The following is a 20,973-nucleotide window of genomic DNA, read 5'->3' as shown; positions in this document are numbered from 1 at the left end:
ACAAAATTGATTGCAATAAAATAAATGAAATAAGGAAAGAGAGAATGCAAACACAATTTTATACTGATTAGGTAAAGTCCGTGCCTACGTCTAGTACTCAAGCAACCCACTTGAGATTTTCCTTTTTCTTTGTAAATTCATTTACAACTTTTGAACCACACAGGAACAATCCATCCCTTGTGTTCAGGAATTCTAACAACTTAAGAGACACTCGGTCCCTTAATCAATCTCTTTATATAAGAAGAAAGAAGAGGAATTCTCTCTTGAAGATAATGATATTATAATTGAAGTCCATGGATGAACTCTTAATGGATTTGCAAGTATTTGCCCAAGAGTTTTTTTTTTAGAGAGCATTTGACAATGAATTTCTCTTGGAATCTCTCTCATTACCTTTATGAAATCAAACACACACATATACATAGGCCATTTGTGCCTTTTCAAAATGGTTTGAAGATATGTGTCTTTTTAAAAAGTTTTTCTGAAGTTTTCTCACTGGTAATCGATTACAGGTTTCTGGCTGGTAATCGATTACAGGTTTCTGGTAATCGATTACACAGTTATATTTTGAAGGATTATGACTTTTGAATTTGAATTTTCAGAGTTCCGTTGCTGGTAATTGATTACAAACATATGTTAATCGATTAATGTTCAAAATTCAAATTCAAAACCATTTTCAACAGAAATTTCTCAAACTTCCCTTTGGTAATCGATTACACTTTCTGGTAATCGATTACCAGAGCCTTGCATGACTTTGAAACCCTTTGTTTTGAGGCAAGGCTTGGTCTTGAAGAAATCTTGAATCAAGGCTTTGTTTGTTGAAGCAATCTTGTATTAATCTTGAAGCAAATGTAGCAACCTTGTTTGATTCTTCTTTGGTATCATCAAAATCATGTATACATACATTCACATTCTTCCCCTTTTTTGATGATGACAATCAAGTGATTTCTTTTTTACATCATCAAGATATGCATGATTCACATTCTCCCCCTTTGTCAAGCAAATTCTTTTTGACATCATCAAAATCTTCATGATTTACAATCCATACCTAGTCAAACATAAATTCATACAATAAAAAACATAAATTCTTAAAATAAAAACATTTAAAAAATATAAAAATAGTTAAAGTGTTTATCAATTCTCTAATTAAATCATCTCCAATATCAACACCATCATTCTTCATCTCTATCATCTTTAAGCTCTTCCTCGGTTGAAATGTAATCTTCAACATTGTCATTCAAAACCAAATTGTCAATATCAAATACATCCAAAGTTGAATTAGTTAAACTTTCTCCAAATGGAAGATTGAACAACAATTTTTTTTATTTGTCTATTTTCAATTTCAAGTTGTACATCACATAAACTAAATCATTCATCTTTGTTTATGCAAGCGGTGTCTCCTCCTTTTATGAAGTTCATAACTTAACTCTAAGTTTGGTCTGATTCTATCGAGTTTATTCTGATTCTACCAAGTTTATTATCAATTCTACTCGATTAGCGATTCTACTCACAATTTAACTCTTGGAGGCACTGTGGAATCTAAAACTCATACGATTTTGAGTTAAATTGCGATTTTGATAACCATGGTTATGTGGCCTTTTTTTGTGAAAAAAATTGCTAAAGACAAAAGGATTCCAACATTATCCAATCCCAATAGCCAACAAAAGCAAAAAGAACCAAAGATGAAAAAATTGATCAAGATTTCTTCCAGGTTTGACATTTTACTTTTTTTTTGTTGGCTAAATTATAAATTTTCAAATTCATAATATTGATATCTCTAATTTTTAATTGTAACATTTAGTCCCCTAATTTTATAAATTAGTAATTTTGATCCTCTACTAGATTATTAACTAATAATTATGATTAATAGAGTTATTAAATTATAAATTAAATAAAAAGTGTTAATCATTAAGAAAACTTTTAATAAAAGATTGTGAATCCTAATGTGGTGATAGGGTAAGTGGAATTGCGTGCAACCGTGGAAGTGGAAGAAGTGTTTACACAGAACAGGAAGAGTATATTATTTTGGAGGATTAGGGTTAACAATTTTTTATTAAATTTTAAATAATTAATTACTTTCAATTAATTTATAATTAACTTAACAATCTATTAATCATAAATATTTGTTAATATTCTATTAGGGGGAACAAATTCGTCAATTTATAAAACTAAGAGACTAAATGTTACAATTAAAAATCAAGGAGACCAAAATCATCAATTTAAAAAATTAGAAGGACCAAAATTATAATTTAATCTTTTTATTTAATTATTTCAACCTCTTTTTTTTCAATCTCTATTTTTTAATTATAAAAAATACTCCATCAATTTCAACCTTTGATTCACATTTCACTTTAAAATATTTATATATAATGTACAAAATTGTTATTAATTGAATCTGAATTCTGAGATGAGAGGAGAGGAGAGGAATGCACAAAAAAACTGTCTAATCTTGGTTACATGCACCGAATCAGTGTGTTTTTTCTAATTGGTGTTTTAATTTTTCAATAATAACTTTTCAAAAATAATCTCTCAAGATGGAAATTTGAAAGCATATATATATATATATATATATATATATATATATATATATATATATATATATATATATATATATATTTTGTTGTGTCTGATTCAATTGTACAGTACTTTTTTTTTCTAGGAAAATACTGATTCGTACCAATGATACAAACAGTTGTTTTTCTCAAAAAACCACCTTATCTTTTTATTTTATTTTTAATTTATAATTATTTTTTAAAAAATAACAACCTATACATGTTAATTCGTGTGGTTCATGCTTTTCCAATTCGTATTGAATTGCAATCCTCTTTTTCTAATGCCCATTCATTGCCGACAGGTAGTCTTTTTTTTTTAAAAATTATTATTAAAAAAATACTAATTATCAAAAGAATGCACTAAATTGGTGCATGTAATAGAGATTTTTTTCCCATGCATTCCTCTCCTCACATAATCTTACTCGATTCTTAATTAACAACTATTTTGTACATTATATAAATAATTTTAAATAAAGTGAAATGTGAATAAGAAAATACTTAAAATAATAATAATTTAATTGATGGAGTATGCTTAATAATTAAACAATACAGAGATTGAAATTCAAACAAAAAACAAAGGTTGAAATATTTTTTTTAAAAGAAAGTAAAATGTCAAAATATGGAAGAAATCTCGACCAATTATTTTATCTTTGGTCCTTTGTGCTCTTGTAGTTTTGTTGGCATCACAAAGAATTACGATTAATTAGGTAATGTTGGACTCGTTTTTTCTTTTAGTATGTTTTTTTTCATTTGAAACCATATATAGAGTTTGTACTGTTTTTTCTAGTTGTTAAACCAAAGATTAATTACAATGGGTCCTGTTACTGGATCGGGGGAGAGGATATATGATGTGTGACTTGTCTGTTTTTTTTTTATTTTTATGGGTTAGGTACCCCGTACTTGTATCCTCTTCTTTGTATACTGTTTTCTCATTAATGATATTTAACCTTTCCAAAAAAAATAAATAATAATATCTTAGATAACTTGAATTGAAAATTGAACTATTTTTTTTCTTTTCTGGATCACAAATATTGTAATCAAATTTAATAAAATATTATTTAATCAATTTAAATATTTTCCTTTTTTAAACTAATATAATAGGATATTAAACAGATATTGGAATTAAAGAAAAAACAAAGCTTGAAATATATATTTTCTTAAAAAGTAAAATGTCAAATCTAGAAGAAATCTCGACCAATTATTACATTTTTGGTCCTTTGTGATTTTGCTAGCATCACAAAGAATTGCGATTAGGTAATGTTGAACTCGTTTTCTCTTTAGTCATTTTTTTTCCATTTGAAACCCTATATAGAGTTTGTATTGTTTTTTCTTGTTAAATCATAGGTTATATCACAACCATGTCTTAGATACTTGAAAATTGAACCTTTTCTTTCTACATCACAAGTATGTTTCACCGAATGCAATTGAGCTATTCTAAATCAGATTAAATAATTAATCAATTTAAAAATTTTCCTTTTTTGACTAATATAATAGGATATTATTTAATCAATTTTATACTAATCTAAAAAAATATAATAAGATATTATCTTACAAAAATTGAACAAACTTTATTGTTTAAATTCAAATTCAAATTCAAAATTAGTTTATAGGATTGATATAGTGGTGTAAATTGTATTTATATGTAGGAGAATTATTTATTTAACAAAAAATTTAAGTTTGATTTTCTTTATGTGTAATTTTTTTTTGAATTAATAATAGTTATATATTACTAATAAGATTAATCTTAATCGATGGAGAAACACTGGTAATCTAGATACTTAGGAAAAAAAATGCAAAATCAAAATTAAACTTGATTGCTATACATTCACTCAATGTGTTTGTAAAAAAGCTAACTCTTTCTGATTTTCTTACCAATAAGCTTCCTATTATATTTTCCATCTTCGAGATATAAATATTCATCAAATAGTCACTTATATATTAATACAATTTAATACAAAACATGTTTCTATAATATATTTATTTGAAAATTCATCCCCGTGTAGTAGTGCACGGGAGAGAAAAAAATATTGAGTCATTTTTAATATATATATATATATATATATATATATATATATATATATAATTAATTTTAAATAAATGATCTGTAATTCATTTTTTTAATCATTGCATATAGAACTCCACACATAGGATGTCCTTTGCCTATAAATTTATCAAATTGGTGTAACCAAATAATCTTGAAAATGTGAAATAAGATAAACTGACATCCTATTTGAGGTGGTAGTAAAGTTTTTAATTTTTTATTTGAAATATAATTTTCAAAATAAAATGTATTGATAAAAATACAACTTAAATGATTTTTAACTTAATTTTGAAACATTTTCCATTCATTTTAAAAATAAAAACAATTTTTTTTTGAATTTGATTTAATTTTAAAAAACTCACTCTTATCATCATCGACATTCCACCACTAACGTCGTGACCGCCACCCCATACCATCGCTCTTACCACCCACACCAACACAACGCCACATTATCTTTATTGCCACCATCACTATAACATCGTCGCCACCAACATTATTATCATTATCATCATTTTACCTTCATCCTCACTATTCACCCAGTGCTACCACATCATCGTCACCATTATTATATCACTTTCACCATCATCATTATTCTAGCACTGCCCCCACCCCTATCACTACAATCACCCCCCCTATTTGTATGTCCACCACCATTATTTAATAATAAAATAAAATAAATAAAACAATTAAGTCATTTATTCATCTTACAATTTATAACAACTTTTTAAAAATTAAAAACAAAAGTGTAAACTAAAAAGTCAAAATGAAAACTGTTTTTATTTTTAAAATTTTTAAAACTAATGAAAAATGACCCAAACCAGGCCTTAGTAAGTAATATCAAAAACATAAAAATGTAACAAAATAATAAAAGAAAAGATAATTTATATATATAAAAATAGTAATATCGTAGTAAACGAATCATATGATACTCTATATCTTTTATGTGTTAAAGTATTTCACACGTGGCCAATATCTATCTTACCTTATCTCTCGTGATTCGGTCGAACCTCGATTGTCTCCAGGCAGTGATACAATGAAAATTTAACCTTTCTTTTTCATTTGCCATATGATATGATATCAGCGATATCACATTAATTCAAACTTACTAAGATGAAGACTTTCTCCTCAATTCAGCCACCCCACCATTTTCGTTGCACAAGATTTTTCTCAAACACTACCACAAGGTACTCTTTCTTCACTCCATACTATGGGATTTTCATGCATGCCCAGTATTTATCTCTAGTTCAATTTTTCATGTTGTTTACTCTGTCAATTTTAAAATCCTAAAAGAGAGAATCAAGAGGGAGGAGGGAACTCATGGGCTTAATGAGCTTGTGGGGGTGTATTTGTGTTTGTGGATGCAGAATTGGAGGAAGTGGGGTATCTGGGTCTATGTGAATTCTGATCATTTGCCATAAGCCAAATAAGATTTGTCTAAGGGAGGGTTTGGGTAAAGTACTTGTTTTGTAAGAGCTTATTCACAACTTTGGTTACTTACATAAGATGAAAAAACAAGAATAATGGTATATTCTAAAGGAGGGATGATGCGGAAGAGTTGGGAGCGTTAGTGGTAGGATGTGAAGCTAGAGCAAATCTGATACCAGGTTGGGAATTGAATAATAATGGCTCAACTTTTGTATTGCTTTGGAAGTGTATATATACAGAAGGATTACAAAGATAAGATTTAGCACATTTAGATTTAAAATAGTAACAACCTGATTAATGCTATCTACAATTCAAAGCAAATACATTTCAGGCTGATAACAAACTGATAAGCATAACAGCTCTTGATCTTAGGAGGAGTCAGCTGGCTTGTCTAACATATATCCTCCAATAAATCTTCCTCATACTTTATTAAAAAATATTAATCTATTTAATGTATTAGAAACATGAAAATATCAATACTTTTTATATTGAGCAGGAGGATCAGTAAGTGGATGTTGTTGGAGGATTTGAATCATTCTAAAATGAATTTATGCTAACGATCTTTCTTGTGAAATCTTATTAAAAAAGAGATCCATTTTTACAAGCTTAAACAAGCTCTTTAAAATGCCATTAGGGTATGTTTGGAAAGGCTTGTTTCACAACAGACTTTTCTTATGTTGTGTAAATGTTTAGGAGAATTCACAAGAATAACTTATGATATGTCCATAAGTTGTTTTCAGATTATTTAAATAAGCTTTTTAGAATTGCTTATGAACACAACTTATATTTAAAAACAACTTATACATAAGTGCTTATAACCCTGTTTTCTCTTCAATTATAGAACAACTTATACATAATGCTTATATGAGAAGCATTTATTCAACAAGTGCTTAATTAAGTTGTTTATCCAAATATACCCTAAACTACTTTGACTACACTGATATGTTCTTGTTTTTCTTTTCTGTCTTACTGTCTATTAGAAGATGCTAGGATTTTCAATCTCTTATATCTGTTTTCTGTTTTTCTTCTTTCTGATATTATAGAAACTTGAACTTTTTTCCCTCTTATGAATATTTTACATCAGGGCTCAACTTCCCTTTCCTGCAAAGGTCTTCTTTTGCCAGGCAAAATCTGGTTAGCATTTTTTTCTTTTTGTATATTTATTTTTAAATGTTGTGATTGCCATGAGGTTTGTGTACTATTCTAATAAGTATAGACCTTCATGGTGGTGTTTTTTACTCAGGCATAGATGGATCGTTGAATTTAAAAGTGGTGTCTCCCACTCTATTAGTAGCAGAAAAGGAAGAAGCCAAGGCTGTGTTGACCTTGTTTTTGAAGAAACAAGGTTTGAGCAATGCAATTGCTGCTAGAACCAGCAAGAAGTCAGATCATTTTATTGATCACCTTGTCTCAAGGCTTCACTCTAAACACAAATCTTGGTATCTCGCAGGTTTGTCACAACAATTAATTACTCTATTTCATAACTTTCATCCACGTTGGGTCCTGCTAATCACAGTTTCATTGACATGAACAGGGAGAGAGCTTACAACTCTAGAGATCAGGGATGCACTTATCCCTTATCTTGAATCTCTTTTTGAAGAGCATGGAGACATCCTAGTGGATGTAGTGGAAAACTATCCAAATCCTCCTGGTAAGGATAAATCGGCTGTGCTGGTTCCTCCTTCTAATCCAGTGTTAGACTCTAAGAAGCTTAAAGCTGTGTCTCGAGTGAGTGAGACAGACCCCGATGGTGGAAATCTTCGCCCTCATATTGTCTATCTCATGGAACTTGGTATGGATATTGAGCAGATTAGGAGTATCACACGACGATTCCCATCTTTTGCCTACTATAGCTTGGAGGGTAAAATTAAGCCAGTGGTTGAGTTTTTTCTTGAACTTGGAGTGCCAAAAGAGAACATTCCCACTATCCTCACTAAAAGACCTCAATTATGTGGAATCAGTCTATCTGAAAATCTTAAACCCACCATGAAGTTTTTCGAATCTTTGGGTGTTGACAAAAACCAATGGCCAAAGGTGATCTATCGCTTCCCAGCACTGCTAACTTATAGCAGGCCAAAAGTGATGGAAAGCATAGATTTTCTCCTTGAATTAGGCCTCTCAGAAGAGGGTATAGGTAAGATTTTAACTCGCTGCCCCAATATTGTTAGTTACAGTGTAGAGGACAATCTCCGACCCACAGCTAAGTACTTCCGTTCTTTGGGGGTTGATGTTGGCATTCTTCTCTTCAGATGCCCACAGAATTTTGGTCTTAGCATTGAGACCAACCTAAAGCCTGTAACAGAATTTTTCTTGGAGAGGGGATACACTTTGGAAGAAATTGGGACCATGATTTCAAGATATGGAGCCTTGTATACATTCAGCTTGACTGAAAATTTGATACCAAAATGGGATTTCTTCTTGACCACAGGTTACCCAAAATCTGAGTTGGTTAAGTTCCCACAATATTTTGGGTACAATTTAGAGGAAAGGATTAAACCTAGATTTGAAATTATGACAAAATCTGGAGTGAAGTTACTGCTGAACCAGGTTCTTTCACTGTCAAGCAGCAACTTTGATGAAGCCTTGAAAAAGAAAATGAAGAAAATGCAAGTGAGTTAGGATTCTAGTTATAGTAGCAAAGTTGCTCAATCAGATATTGGAAAATGAGGCTTTGAGGCAATGTTTCAGGTTAGAAGATGCTCAACTTCATGATTTTTGCTTTTGGGGATATTGATGGCGCAATGGCTGCGAATTTATGTGAAGTGAAAAGTTGCGGTTATACTGGAACATGGTCAATCTATAGCTAGCTCCTGAAACCAAAATACATTTCATGCCCATGAAATTAAGCTGTATTGGAGTGATTTAGAGCATGTTAGCTCCTGAATTCACAATTTGTAACCAAGTCTCTTTACATGAATGACACTGACCTGGTTAGCTCTACTTGCCAATTGCTGCTGTTGTATGTGATTGATTGATTTTATCTCCTTATACTAACTGGAGTGCTTACGGTGTATTTCTGAGTAAAATAGGTGACTGATGACAGTATTTAATATTAATACATATTTGTTTTATATTTTAAAAGTATAAAAATATGTTACTCTTATTAATTCTGTTTTTATAAAATAAACTATTTGTTTTAGAATTTGTTCCGTAAAATTAGATTTCCTATCTTTTCTAATATTTTACTTTTAGTGGGTCAATGTAGTTTGTTGTTGTATGAGGGGTCTACGTCTATGTATATCTCTTTTCTTCTCTCTAGAAAATACACGCAAGCATAATTAACAATTTTCTTTCTTTCTCTCTAAATTTTGTCTTTTCCTTTCTTTCAAAAAAATTATTTTTGAGAGTAAGAATATTGGTGTTAAAAAGGTTCGGGGATTCTTTCGCTGCACACAATCAGAACCAACATGTTGTCGTATCTTGAGAGAGGAGTACAATCAGATTTTCCTACATGTGCAGTGAGTGTGTTTTCTCTTTAAGGACGTTCGCGCACTTCAACCTAGATTAATTAAAAATTTCTTTCTTAAATTATTTTTCTTTGTGCTTATTGTATTATATATTGCATTGGTGATTCATGTTCTGTCAATTGAAGTTATTTTGCTACTGTTGTTCTATTATTTAGTTTAAAGCTTTGCATTTTCTTCTCATTTATTTCTTTTATTTTATTTTAATTTTCTAATCTTCTTAGAGAGAAAAATTACTTTCTTCTTATATAGTCTTTTCTAGTAAGCATGAAAAATTAATGGATGAAAACACAATGTATTATGCTCTATTAAAAATATTTTTATTATATTATTTTATTTCTTTAAATTTTAAATTAGTGGGAGATTGTTGGAAAATATTTTCTTATAATTTGAAATTTATAATTAAAATATTTTTTTATTAATTATGTTTTTTAAAGATAAAATGCTTTTAGAATTAGTTTTCGTGAAAAACTAAAAGCATCTCGCTACTTCTATTCCTATGTTAGAAAGCTATCTTTTACTTGCTCAAATTTCCTTGTGAATGTTACAAGTCTTTATAATTAGGAAGTTTGTTGTTTGGTTTTTAATTTCTATTGTTTAACGCTATTGTCATTGCTATAAGTATTCTGTTGTTACACGTTAGTAACTAGTTGTCTCTATATATGTAGCTCCTTACTAATAAAAAAAAATAAAGATGTGAAAATACAACACACAAAGCAATAAAATGAACACTTAGATGAAACTTTATATTCTGCATGTCATATTATTAATATGGTACCTTATAAAATTTTGAAAAAACCCCTTATGAGCTATGGAAAAAAAGAGAACCAAATCTAAAATATCTTAAAGTGTGAGGGTGTTTAGCAAAGGTTAACATCCATATTAATAAGAAAAGGAAAATTGAACCAAAAGCTGTTGATTGTGTTTTTGTTGGATATTCATTGCATATTACTACTTATAGAGTTTTGGTTGTTAATTCAGAAGTATCTGAAATTTTTAATGATATTATTATGGAATCTAGAGATGTCACTTTTTTGAAAATGTTTTTCCTTTGAAAAATAAATTGTCTAAATCTTTTTGTGATACTTCTTGTTCTAATTTATAATCTTGTAGTAATGCTAAAAGGACATTATTTTTGAACTTAGGAGGAGTAAAATATCTAAAAAAGTTAAGGATTTTGGTTCTGAATTTTGTTCTTTTCTACTTGAAGATGATCCTAAAATTTATGGTGAGATCATGAGGTCTATTGATGCACCTTTTTGGAAAGAAGCTATTTATGGTGAAATGAGTTCTCTTAAAACTAATAAAACTTGGTTTCTTACTTATGTTCCCCCTAGTTGTAAAAGTATAGGTTGTAAGTGATTTTTCCGAAAGAAATTAAGAACTGGTGGATCTATAGAAAAATTTAAGGCAAGACTTGTTGTGATTGGTTGTAAACAAATAGAAGGTGCAGATTTCTTTGATACATATTCTCCTGTTTCTAAAGTTACTACTATCAGAGTTTTAATTGCACTTGCTTGTGTTTTTAATTTAGAAATTCATCAAATGAATGTAAAAACTGTTTTTTTTTAAATGGTGAATTAGAAGAAGAAATTTACACGAGCCAACCTAAAGGCTTTGTATAATCGGGTAAGGAAAAGAAAGTTTGCAAACTTGTTAAATCTTTATATGGTTTGAAACAAGCTCCAAAGCAATGACACAAAAAGTTTGATCAAGTTGTTCTTTCGTATGGTTTTCAAATCAATAATAGTGATAAATATGTGTATGTTGATGATAGTGGATGTGACATTTTATGTTTGTATGTGGATGACATATTGATATTTGCATTGGTAGTAATATACATTTCATAAATGATGTGAAGTCTTTCTTGTCTACTAATTTTGATATGAAGGACCTTGGTCTTGTAGATGTGATTTTGGATATTAAACTTATAGCGAAAGATGATGACATGGTTTTAATTTAATCACATTATGTTGAAAAGTTATTAAATAAGTTTAATTATTTTGATGTGAAACATGTTTCTACTCCTTATGACTCATCCATTAAGTTAAAGAAAAATTTGAGTAAAGGAATTTCTTCACATAATATTATCAAATTATTGGTTCTTTGTTGCATTTGACAAACTTCTCTAGGCCTGACATTGCATATGTAGTTGGTAGATTAGGAAGTAATTGAGGGGTTTAGTGATGCAAATTGGATTTTTGATTCTGATGAAACAAAATCGACAAGTGATTATGTCTTTACTTTAGCTGGTGGTGTAATATCATGGAAATCTGCTGAACAAACTATTATTTCACATTCTACCATGGAAGCAGAAATTATTGCTTTAGATACTGCTACTAGTGAGGCTCAGTTTCTTAAAAATTTGTTATGTGATTTGTCATTGTTGAATAAGCTTATACCTCTAATTTCAATGCATTGTGATAGTCAAGTTGCTATATTTAAAGTTACTAGCAAAAAAATTAATGAAAAAAGAAGACACTTAAGAATGAGACATAAGTCTATCAGAAATTTGATTTCTCATGGTGTTATTTCTCTTGACTTTGTTAGGTCAGAAAATAATATTACGGATCCGCTTACAAAAGGATTGATGCGCCAACAAGTTCTTGAGTCGTCTAGGGGAATGAGACTAGAGCTCATTGTTTAATTACAACAATGGACACCGGTCTGCGTGTGATTGGTGATCCCATGAATGAAGTTTAACGGGTAACAACGAAATTGCTTGTTGACTAAAATACACCAAAATAAAATTTTGCGGAATTGTTCCATTTCTCATTCTTATGACAAGGTGTATTATAAATTGTGGCAATATTAAGGTTGAGGTATTTATATATGTGTGTATTTTCGATAAAAAAATACCTCTTAATGAATCCGATGACAATTATTGTAGGGGTGGGGGTCACAAACCACTCTTTGAGGATTCACCTAGTGAGTGTGGTGATGGGGTCGCTACTGTGAGATATGAGCTAACCTCTAAGTGACACTCACGAAACAAGATATATGCGCAAGGCCGTGTAACGCGCTACCACTGATTAGAACCTAAATGAACACCAATATTATATGAGTTGTATACTAAAGTCCGGTTAAAGAAAGTGTAGTTCAAGACAATTAAGTCACCACATTTTTCTTGGGTGAATGTTCATAAACACTAGGAATAAGGTTTAAACTCGGAAGGTTCCTTATACCGAAATACAATATCACATGCTCTTTCTTTTACGTTTCTATAGAAATTATTTTTTAAAAATATTTTAAAATTTTAAATTACAAGGGGAAATATTAGTAAATATTTTTTTTATAATTTAAAATTTAGAAAAATATGTTACTCATATTAATTCTGTTTTTATAAAATAAACTATTTGTTTTAGAATCTCTTACCTAAAAATTAAATTTCCTATCTTATCTAAGATTTTGCTTTTAGTGGATCAATGCAGTTTGTTACGTATTTGTTATGTTTGTCTTGATCTATATGTTGGTTTCCAAGGGTCACGTAGTTTTACTTTGAGATTTTTGTTGTTGCATAAGACGATCTATGCCTATATATGTCTCTTTTATCCTTTCTAGAAAATACACACAAGCAAAATAAACAATTTGCTTTCTTTCTCTCTAAATTTTGTCTTACCTTTCTTGTAAAAAAATTATTTTTGAGAGTAAGAGCATTGATGTTCAGAAGGTTCGGGGATCCTTTAGCTGCATACGATTAGAACCAACGGGTTGTCATATCTTGGGAGAGGAGCACAATCAGATTTTCCTACCAGTGCAGTGAAGGCGTTTTCTCTCTAAGGATAGTGTTTGCGCGCTTCAACTCAGGCTAATTAAAAATTTCTCCCTTAAATTATTTTTCTTTGTACTTATTGTTTAATATATTGCATTGTTGATTCATGTTCTGAAATTATTTTTCTAGTGTTGTTTTGTTATTTAGTTTAAAACTTTACATTTTCTTCTCATTTATTTTATTTTATTTTATTTTAATTTTCTAACATTTAAATCTTCACATTCTGATATGGGAAACCCATCTTTCCTTTGCATTTCCATGATCACATAATCATGTATATAGGCTATAGTGTAAGAGCATAAGAAAAGTTAATCTAGAGTATTTAATCTCATATGAATGGTTAAGATCATTTTTAAGTAAAATCAATCTTGATTAATCATATATATAGTTTGTAGTTTTGTGATTAAGACTAGTTTTTTCCATCTCTCATTCCCTCACCACTTCAATAGGTTCTTATATATTTATAAGAGGTATTTATATGTATTTTCCATTTTATCTTTAGCTTAGATGTTGCTTCTAAGAGTTTTTTGCATTTGTATTTGCATGTGGAAGGTGATTTGGACGAGTCCTACAACAAAGTGGAAACAAACACATTGATTTAACTTAAATCATATTTTGAGAGCAAAAATTATGCTCAAGCACAAATATATTATTGTTAAACACTTGAACATATTATGATATCATCCGTAGATAAAACTCAATTTACATGCTCAGAAAACTATAATTTAAACATACTATTGCTTGTCTGTACTTCTAATCTGCTTCCTTTCTGAACATGTATGAACTATGAACTGAAGTTATTTGTCTCACTGATGGCAAAAAGGAGTAAAATAGGTGGGAAATAGACAAACAAATGACTTCATTTTTGTTATGACCCGAATTGCAAAATGTCATTTCATCAATTATCAATTCATCGTTCCCTATAACAGGAATTATAATATCAAATGCTCTTGACAAAGGAAAAAAAATGTGTCTAAATCTAATCTTTCTTCTCCATATTTAACCTTGCTGCACCTCTATTTCTCAGTACCAAAGTTGATATATATAGGAATTGTGTTTATATGAGTTCGGTCTCCTACGTGCATTCATTTTTCTTCCCCTTTCCGTATTTCTTCTAACAATGATATTTATGCACTAGTACAGTACTTACATTTTTTAGAATAAAAAAATACTTTTACATTTTTAAGAAAAAAATTACTTAATATGACTTACAATGAGTCTCTTTAAGAAAAAAAATTAAGGGCTCTATAGAGTTCAAATTGAAACTAACAATCATCGACAATTCGGCTTAGTAAATCATTAATTTAGATATGGTAATTACATTTCCGATCTTACTATTTACACCTGTCTTTTTCTAAGTACACCTCCATACCCCTTTCTCCTCTCAATTATCCATTATACCCTTTTTCTTAAGGAAACATACCCCTTTTACTTTCTGGAAATATTTTTTCAGAATTACATATATCTATTCTAGAAATGTATCTCTAGAACTATGCTTCATAATTTTTTAGATATACTTCCAGAATAGTTATATATTTTTCAATAAAATATCACTTACGAATTAAGATGATTGAAAAAAATAAAAAATGATAAATGTTTATCTTATATTCATGTTTATTAGTTTTATTTTCATCCTATCATTAGTTTTCTTTAAATCCTATCTAAAATCATATTTTCATTTTATCTTTATTATCTTTTGAACCCTAATTTTAAATTATCTTCATCATATATTCATTATATAATATTTCATTTTCATCATTATTATATAATATTTTGTGTTTTCCTTCATATGATACTGTGTTTCAAGGTACATGGATCACTAATTTCATGTGACACTAAATAGTTGACGCAGACTTGAATTAGAAAATGAATGAATATACTTAAAGTAAAGAAACCATAATTAAAAATCTTTGCTTTGAAATTAAGGTGTACAATATAAGACTAAAAAATATGGGTATAAGATAAGAGTTTATCATCTTTTATTTTTTATTTCTCATCAACCATCTTAATTCTTAAGTAATATTTTATTGAAAAATATATACCTACTCTGAAAGTATATCTTTGGAACTAGAATTATAATTTCGAAGATACATTTCCATAATAGATATATGTAATTGTAGAAATACATTTCTGGAAAGCAAAAGGGGTATATTTCCTTAAGAAAAAAAGTATAATGGGTAATTGAGAGGTAGAAAGGAGGTATGAGTGTGTACTTTGATAAATGGGGGTGTAAATAGCAAGTTTTTGTTAATCGAGCTCCATTATTTTTTTTGTCATTCCAAAATATTCTTATTTAAATAAAATAACGATGTCATATTTGAAGGCAATGAGGATCTCATTGTTCTGAAATTTTAATTTTGAAATGTTTTAATCTCTCTTTCAAAATAATTATTTTGGGAGTGATTTGTAAGATCTCTTCGAGAAATATAATTCAAGGGAGAGTATAATGCAGTCTGCAATTAATTAAATTTTTAAAGGATAATTCAATACAATTCAAAATGAAATTTTCAGAAATATCACTTCCGAACTTAAATTTCTAAAAATGATTTATAAATATACTTCCTAACTTGAATTTTTAATGACTCAAAAATAACCTTGAATTTTTAAAAACGATTTATAAATCGTTTTCAAGTATTAAACAGGGAAAAAATCAAGACAGTAATTGGGTCTTTTATGGGTTCAGGCGTTCAACCTTATACCGTCAATTGAGGCCCCATGGAAAAACAAGCGGTTCATAAATTGGATTCGGGTTTTGTCTGATTTGGATCTCTGAATAAGGTGAACTGGATCATATAGTTTCAAGTTCGGAGCTCGACGCATCATAATGCAAGTCTTCATATTTTCTCTTTGATTTCTTCAATCTTCAGGTACCATATGCCTTTTAATAGAAAACACTTTTTATTTCTCCACTGCAAGAGGTTGAATTTGGGGGGTAATACCTCTGGTATTTTCATTCCTTTTGTTTTTTTTTTTTTTAATTTTGTCGACTCAATTTCTCTTTGTTTTTTTGTTGGAAAGTTTTTGTGTCATTTAATTTTAAATACGGATTATGAATCTTTTGGAAACTCTGATCTATGAAGTACCGACACGCATACAGACACGTGGACACCTGTAATGTCCAAAATGTAGGACACGGACATGACTATATATATATAATTAAATAAAATAAAATTACATAAAATTAAATATGAGTGATATGTATAAAAGATTTAAATTGAAAATCAAGATTTATATATTCATCATCATCTAAAAAGAACTTTTCCTATGATATGAGTCATAAAAAATATTAAGAGACCTCATTATACAATTTGTACGTTTTGTTTCTTTACAAAAAAATTATAAAGCAAGATGATGAATTAACATCTTCAAGTCTTTAAGAATTCCACAAACTAGCAATCATCATTGAAAAAGGCACCTTCTAACTCTGGTTCATCTAAAGACAAACTAGCAATTTCAAGAATACCACAATCATCAAGTGATCCAAAATTATCTCCGGCTACATCCCACATTTTAGTTTCCTCTTGATGATATTGTGGAGTATTCATTGAGAGAAGTTGTAGGTTGCTATGAACAAATACTAAATTTTCAATTCTATGTGGTGCCATCTTGTTTCTCTTTAAAGAATAGATAAATGAATATGTACTCCAATTCCTTTCACAACATGAAGATGAACAAGGTTGCGCAAGTAGCTTAAGGGCAACCTTTTGAAGTATTGGAGCATTAACGCCATGAACTAGCCACCAAACTTTTGGATCCATTTGACCTCTATCATTTAAAGAATCAAGATCATCAAAACCTTTTCTTCCATCCGAGAAGTAGGCAAACTCAATATTCACTTTCCTCCTTACATCCGCATCAAGAAAGAACCTCTTGAAGCATTTTAATCTTTCACGAGTGAGTTCCAAGTCTTGATGTGGAGGAACTCGATTAGAATCTTCACTTAGCCATTCATGACTATAATATCTATAATTAAAAAGAAATATATACATGATTAAAATTTATGTAATTCTAAAAAAAAGGTAAGTAAAAAAGTATAGAGTTAATTACCTTGAATTTAAGGAATGAGCTAAACAATGGAGAGGAGTGCTACTCTTAGTCCAACGGTCAATTAATATGGAGTGCACTATCTCATAAAAGGTTGATCCTTCACTCTCCTCCTTTCTCTCATATTGATATATGGCATTCTTCACCTTTTCAATCATTGAATCCCACATTTCATATACTAGATGGAGAGATGAAGCTTCTATATCAGTTCTTCTAAGAACATCATAGATAGGACTAGTGAAAGAAAGAATATAATCAACCTTATCTCACCATTTATCATCAAACAAAGTATCTTTCACAAATTTAGCCTTTGCAAATAATCTTCCTTATAAGAAGACCATTGGTCACTAATGACCATCTCTTGGAGTCCTTTCTTCAATTGCTTGAATATCTTGAGCATTACAATAGTGGAGACAAATCTTGTTGGAGCAATGGATAGTAATTTCAATGAATTGAATGAATTGAAAATTGATAGTCTCATAGAGTGACTCATGACAAAAATTTTCATAAACATTGCATCATCCGCAATTTGGGTGATCCAAGAACATTCTTCATAAACAACATTGTTTTTTTTCTATATTCTTGGCTGCACATATGTTCTTCAAAGCAAGATTTAATGTGTGGACAACACATGGAGTCCAATAGATGGAAGGAAAATCAACCTCAATTATTAAACCTGCTGCTTTACAAACGGCTGCATTATCCATCACTATTTGCACAACATTTGAGTGTCCAACCTCCATAATTACCTCCCTCATAAGTTTGGCAATGAAATCCTTGTCTTTGATCTCATTTGAACAATCGATGGCCTTTAAAAACATAGGTCCACTCTCTGTGACAACCATGAAATTAATAAGAGATCTTCTTTGCGGGTCACTCCATCCATCACTAACAATGCTCACATCCTTCTGGCTCCATGCATTTTTAATTGGTTGTAACAAGTTCTCCACATGTCTCCTCTCATTTTGAAGTAATGTTGTCCTTAATTTATTATAACCTGGAGGTTGGTAACCATTGATCTGATTGTTGGCAGCATAGGCAAACGCCTTCCTATAATGAGGATTTCTTGCTAAATGAAAAGGCAACCCCGAAGAGTAAAACATCCTAGCAATTTCATGATCAAGTGTCTCTCTAGCTTACAAATTAAAGGCATTTTCTACAGTTGATGTCTTTCTCTTTTTTGGATCAACACCAAGAGTGTTTGTATCCATTTGGTGTTAAGTAGAAACCGGAGGCAATGACATAGATTTTGTTTTTGACTTCTCCACCCTCAATGTTGCATCATTGTCTATCTTCTTCAAATCTATAAGTCTGTCAATTGTTACCTTTTGACAAACTCTAACTCCCTTTCCAGTCATCTTCAACAAGTGTGCCCTCACTCTAGTGTAAGGCCCATTAAAGGTAAAATCACAAATATTGTATTTTATTTCATAATTTCCACCACCACTTACACTTTTTATCTTTGTAACATAGGTCCATAAAGGTTTGGTATCATCATCTTGTTCTTTAGCTTGACTAGGACTAGAAGCATTCATCTCTACAACAATTTAAAAAAATTAAAAATCAATGTAAACAATTTCTAAGTAAAAAACAAACAACAAAAAGAAATTTTTGTATAATTTTTTAAAACCAAAAAACAGATTTAAACTAATGTGACAATTTTATAATTAAAAATTAAAAAAAATAAAAACACAAGTAAACCCTTAAAATTTTAATTGAAGAAAATGTAAAATTTCAATCCTACAAAAATATGTTAACATCCACCCATTTATTTTATTTAGAAAATATGATAATTGCATCTTTAAATAATAAATAATAAATTATAATTTTCCAACGTATTACTTTTGATGTTACATACCTAAGCAATCTCTTTCTCTATATATTCTTCTCTATTTTCTTAGTTGTCGTACAAAACTTATCATTAAAAAGAAAAGTTCTTAAAAACCCTTTTTTTTGTGCGCTGTAACGTGCTTGAGCCTTGAGACCACCTTAAAACATTCAAACTCTCTTGCTGGCACAACAAAACAAAAAAGTATCTAAATAAAATAATAAAAATAAAAATTAAGGTAGGGGAAACTGAATAGTATACTTCAATTGATGCCCCACACCTACCCGGACTTGTATAATAATAATTTTTGTGCTGTACTTCTTCTTCTTTTCTTTTTTGTTTTAATTTCTGTTGTTCTTTTTTTTTTTAATTTCCGTTGCTCTTTTTGTGCCCCTTTTTTAATTAAGAAAGTAAAACAAATGCATTGTAACTATCAAATGGCATTAGGTAATGAGTACTTCAGAGTTCAGCCACGACACATGGAAAGAGAAAGAGAGAGAATTGGTATTTTACTTAAAGGGAACAAATGTGGAACAGTGGAAGCACAAAAACATTTCAATGAAATCAGAAACCATAAAACCAGGCAAGCATCAATGGGGAAACAACAGAGGCGAGAGAGAAACCAAAAGTAGCAAGCAGCAAAGAAGGAAACGGAGGCGAGAAAAACGCAAGCAGCAACATGGAGCAGATGAGAAAACTCAGAAAAGAAAGAAGGGCCTACCTGCAAAGGGGGAAATGGAGGCGGTAAGCAGCAATGGAGGTTCACTTGCGGCAAGGAGAAGACGTGCAGAAACGGTTTTTGTTTTAGGTAAGCCTTTTTTAAATAAATAATAAAATAGTTGGTTGGGCCGTGTTTGGACGCGTGTGTCCACTTGTTGGGCCGCGTCCAATCACGCGTCTCCTGCATATAACTGTGTCCGGCGATGGCAGCGACAACAGACACCGCATCGCACCGGAGTTGTACTCGTTTGTGTGTCCGGTGCGTCTCCGATGCGGGACGCGGCACTTCGGCGGCGTGTCCGTACTTCATAGACTCTGATTGATACTCATATGTTAGCGTTTACTCTCTATAATGTTTGAATTTGCATTTTTTTGTAGCTCTCTTTACAAACATGTACAAGCTGGGAAAAAAAATGTAAAAGGTATGTTGTTTCTGTTTTCCAAATGATATTGTTAAAAAATCATTCTTTTGGATAGAATATAGATACTATAGATATATTCGTGCGCAGAGATTTATCAAAATGCATAACAATTTAGAGTTGTGGAGGTGTGGGGTTGGAAAAGGAGAGGAATGACACAATGTTCTTATAATTGTAGCTTTGTTAGTTGGTTAGAGGAAGAGAAAGAGGAAGAGGAAGAAGAAGAAGATGTCTTGTATAATACGTGAATATGATCACATATCATCACCCATAATTTTATGAGTTTAGTATCGAGTAAATAGGCATTTTGGTCCCTGACTTTTGATCCCTTTTGTAAATTAGTCCCCATCTTTTTGAAATGTTAACAATAGTCCCTATCTTTGCATAAGTTTTGCAAAATAGTCATTGCCGTTAAATTTGAAAGTAACGCCGTTAGTGAGGTGCATTGTTAGCAATTTTAATGCCACATAGACTATACAACGTGACAAATTGTCCCAGATTGTGATACGTAGACTGGACTTTGATGCAACATTTAAAAAGTTGTCAAATATATTCTTCTTGACTTGCTTCTTCTTCCTCAAATTAGGGTTTCTAAAGCTTCTCTTCTCTCAATTCCAACATGGTGGAGTCTTAAGTGTGTGTTTCTACCTGGTCTTATTTATCCCCTTCGTTCCATCTTTTTCCTCCTCTCCCTCCATCTTCTTCCTAGTG

At 30.4% G+C, this 20,973-nt stretch overlaps 1 protein-coding gene across 2 annotated transcripts; it reads left to right on the top strand.

The window, feature by feature from the left end:
• Positions 1-5,564: 5,564 nt before the first annotated feature.
• On the top strand, positions 5,565-9,071 carry LOC114412291 (transcription termination factor MTERF5, chloroplastic-like). Of its 2 annotated transcripts, none has more exons than XM_028376121.1 (4): positions 5,565-5,774; positions 7,100-7,149; positions 7,259-7,465; positions 7,550-9,071. In XM_028376121.1, the coding sequence occupies exons 1-4, from the start codon at positions 5,701-5,703 to the stop codon at positions 8,632-8,634; spliced, it is 1,416 nt and encodes a 471-aa protein (XP_028231922.1). In that variant the 5' UTR covers positions 5,565-5,700; the 3' UTR covers positions 8,635-9,071. The 2 variants fall into 2 exon arrangements, with proteins under 2 accessions (XP_028231922.1, XP_028231921.1); XM_028376120.1 differs by having other exon boundaries at positions 7,232-7,465.
• The last annotated feature ends 11,902 nt before the right edge of the window (positions 9,072-20,973 follow it).

Source organism: Glycine soja, chromosome 5 (assembly GCF_004193775.1).
Source record: "Glycine soja cultivar W05 chromosome 5, ASM419377v2, whole genome shotgun sequence".
Classification (NCBI taxonomy): domain Eukaryota; kingdom Viridiplantae; phylum Streptophyta; class Magnoliopsida; order Fabales; family Fabaceae; genus Glycine; species Glycine soja.
The sequence above is the reverse complement of the archived record's forward strand: the minus strand, read 5'-3'. Positions and strand labels throughout refer to the sequence as shown.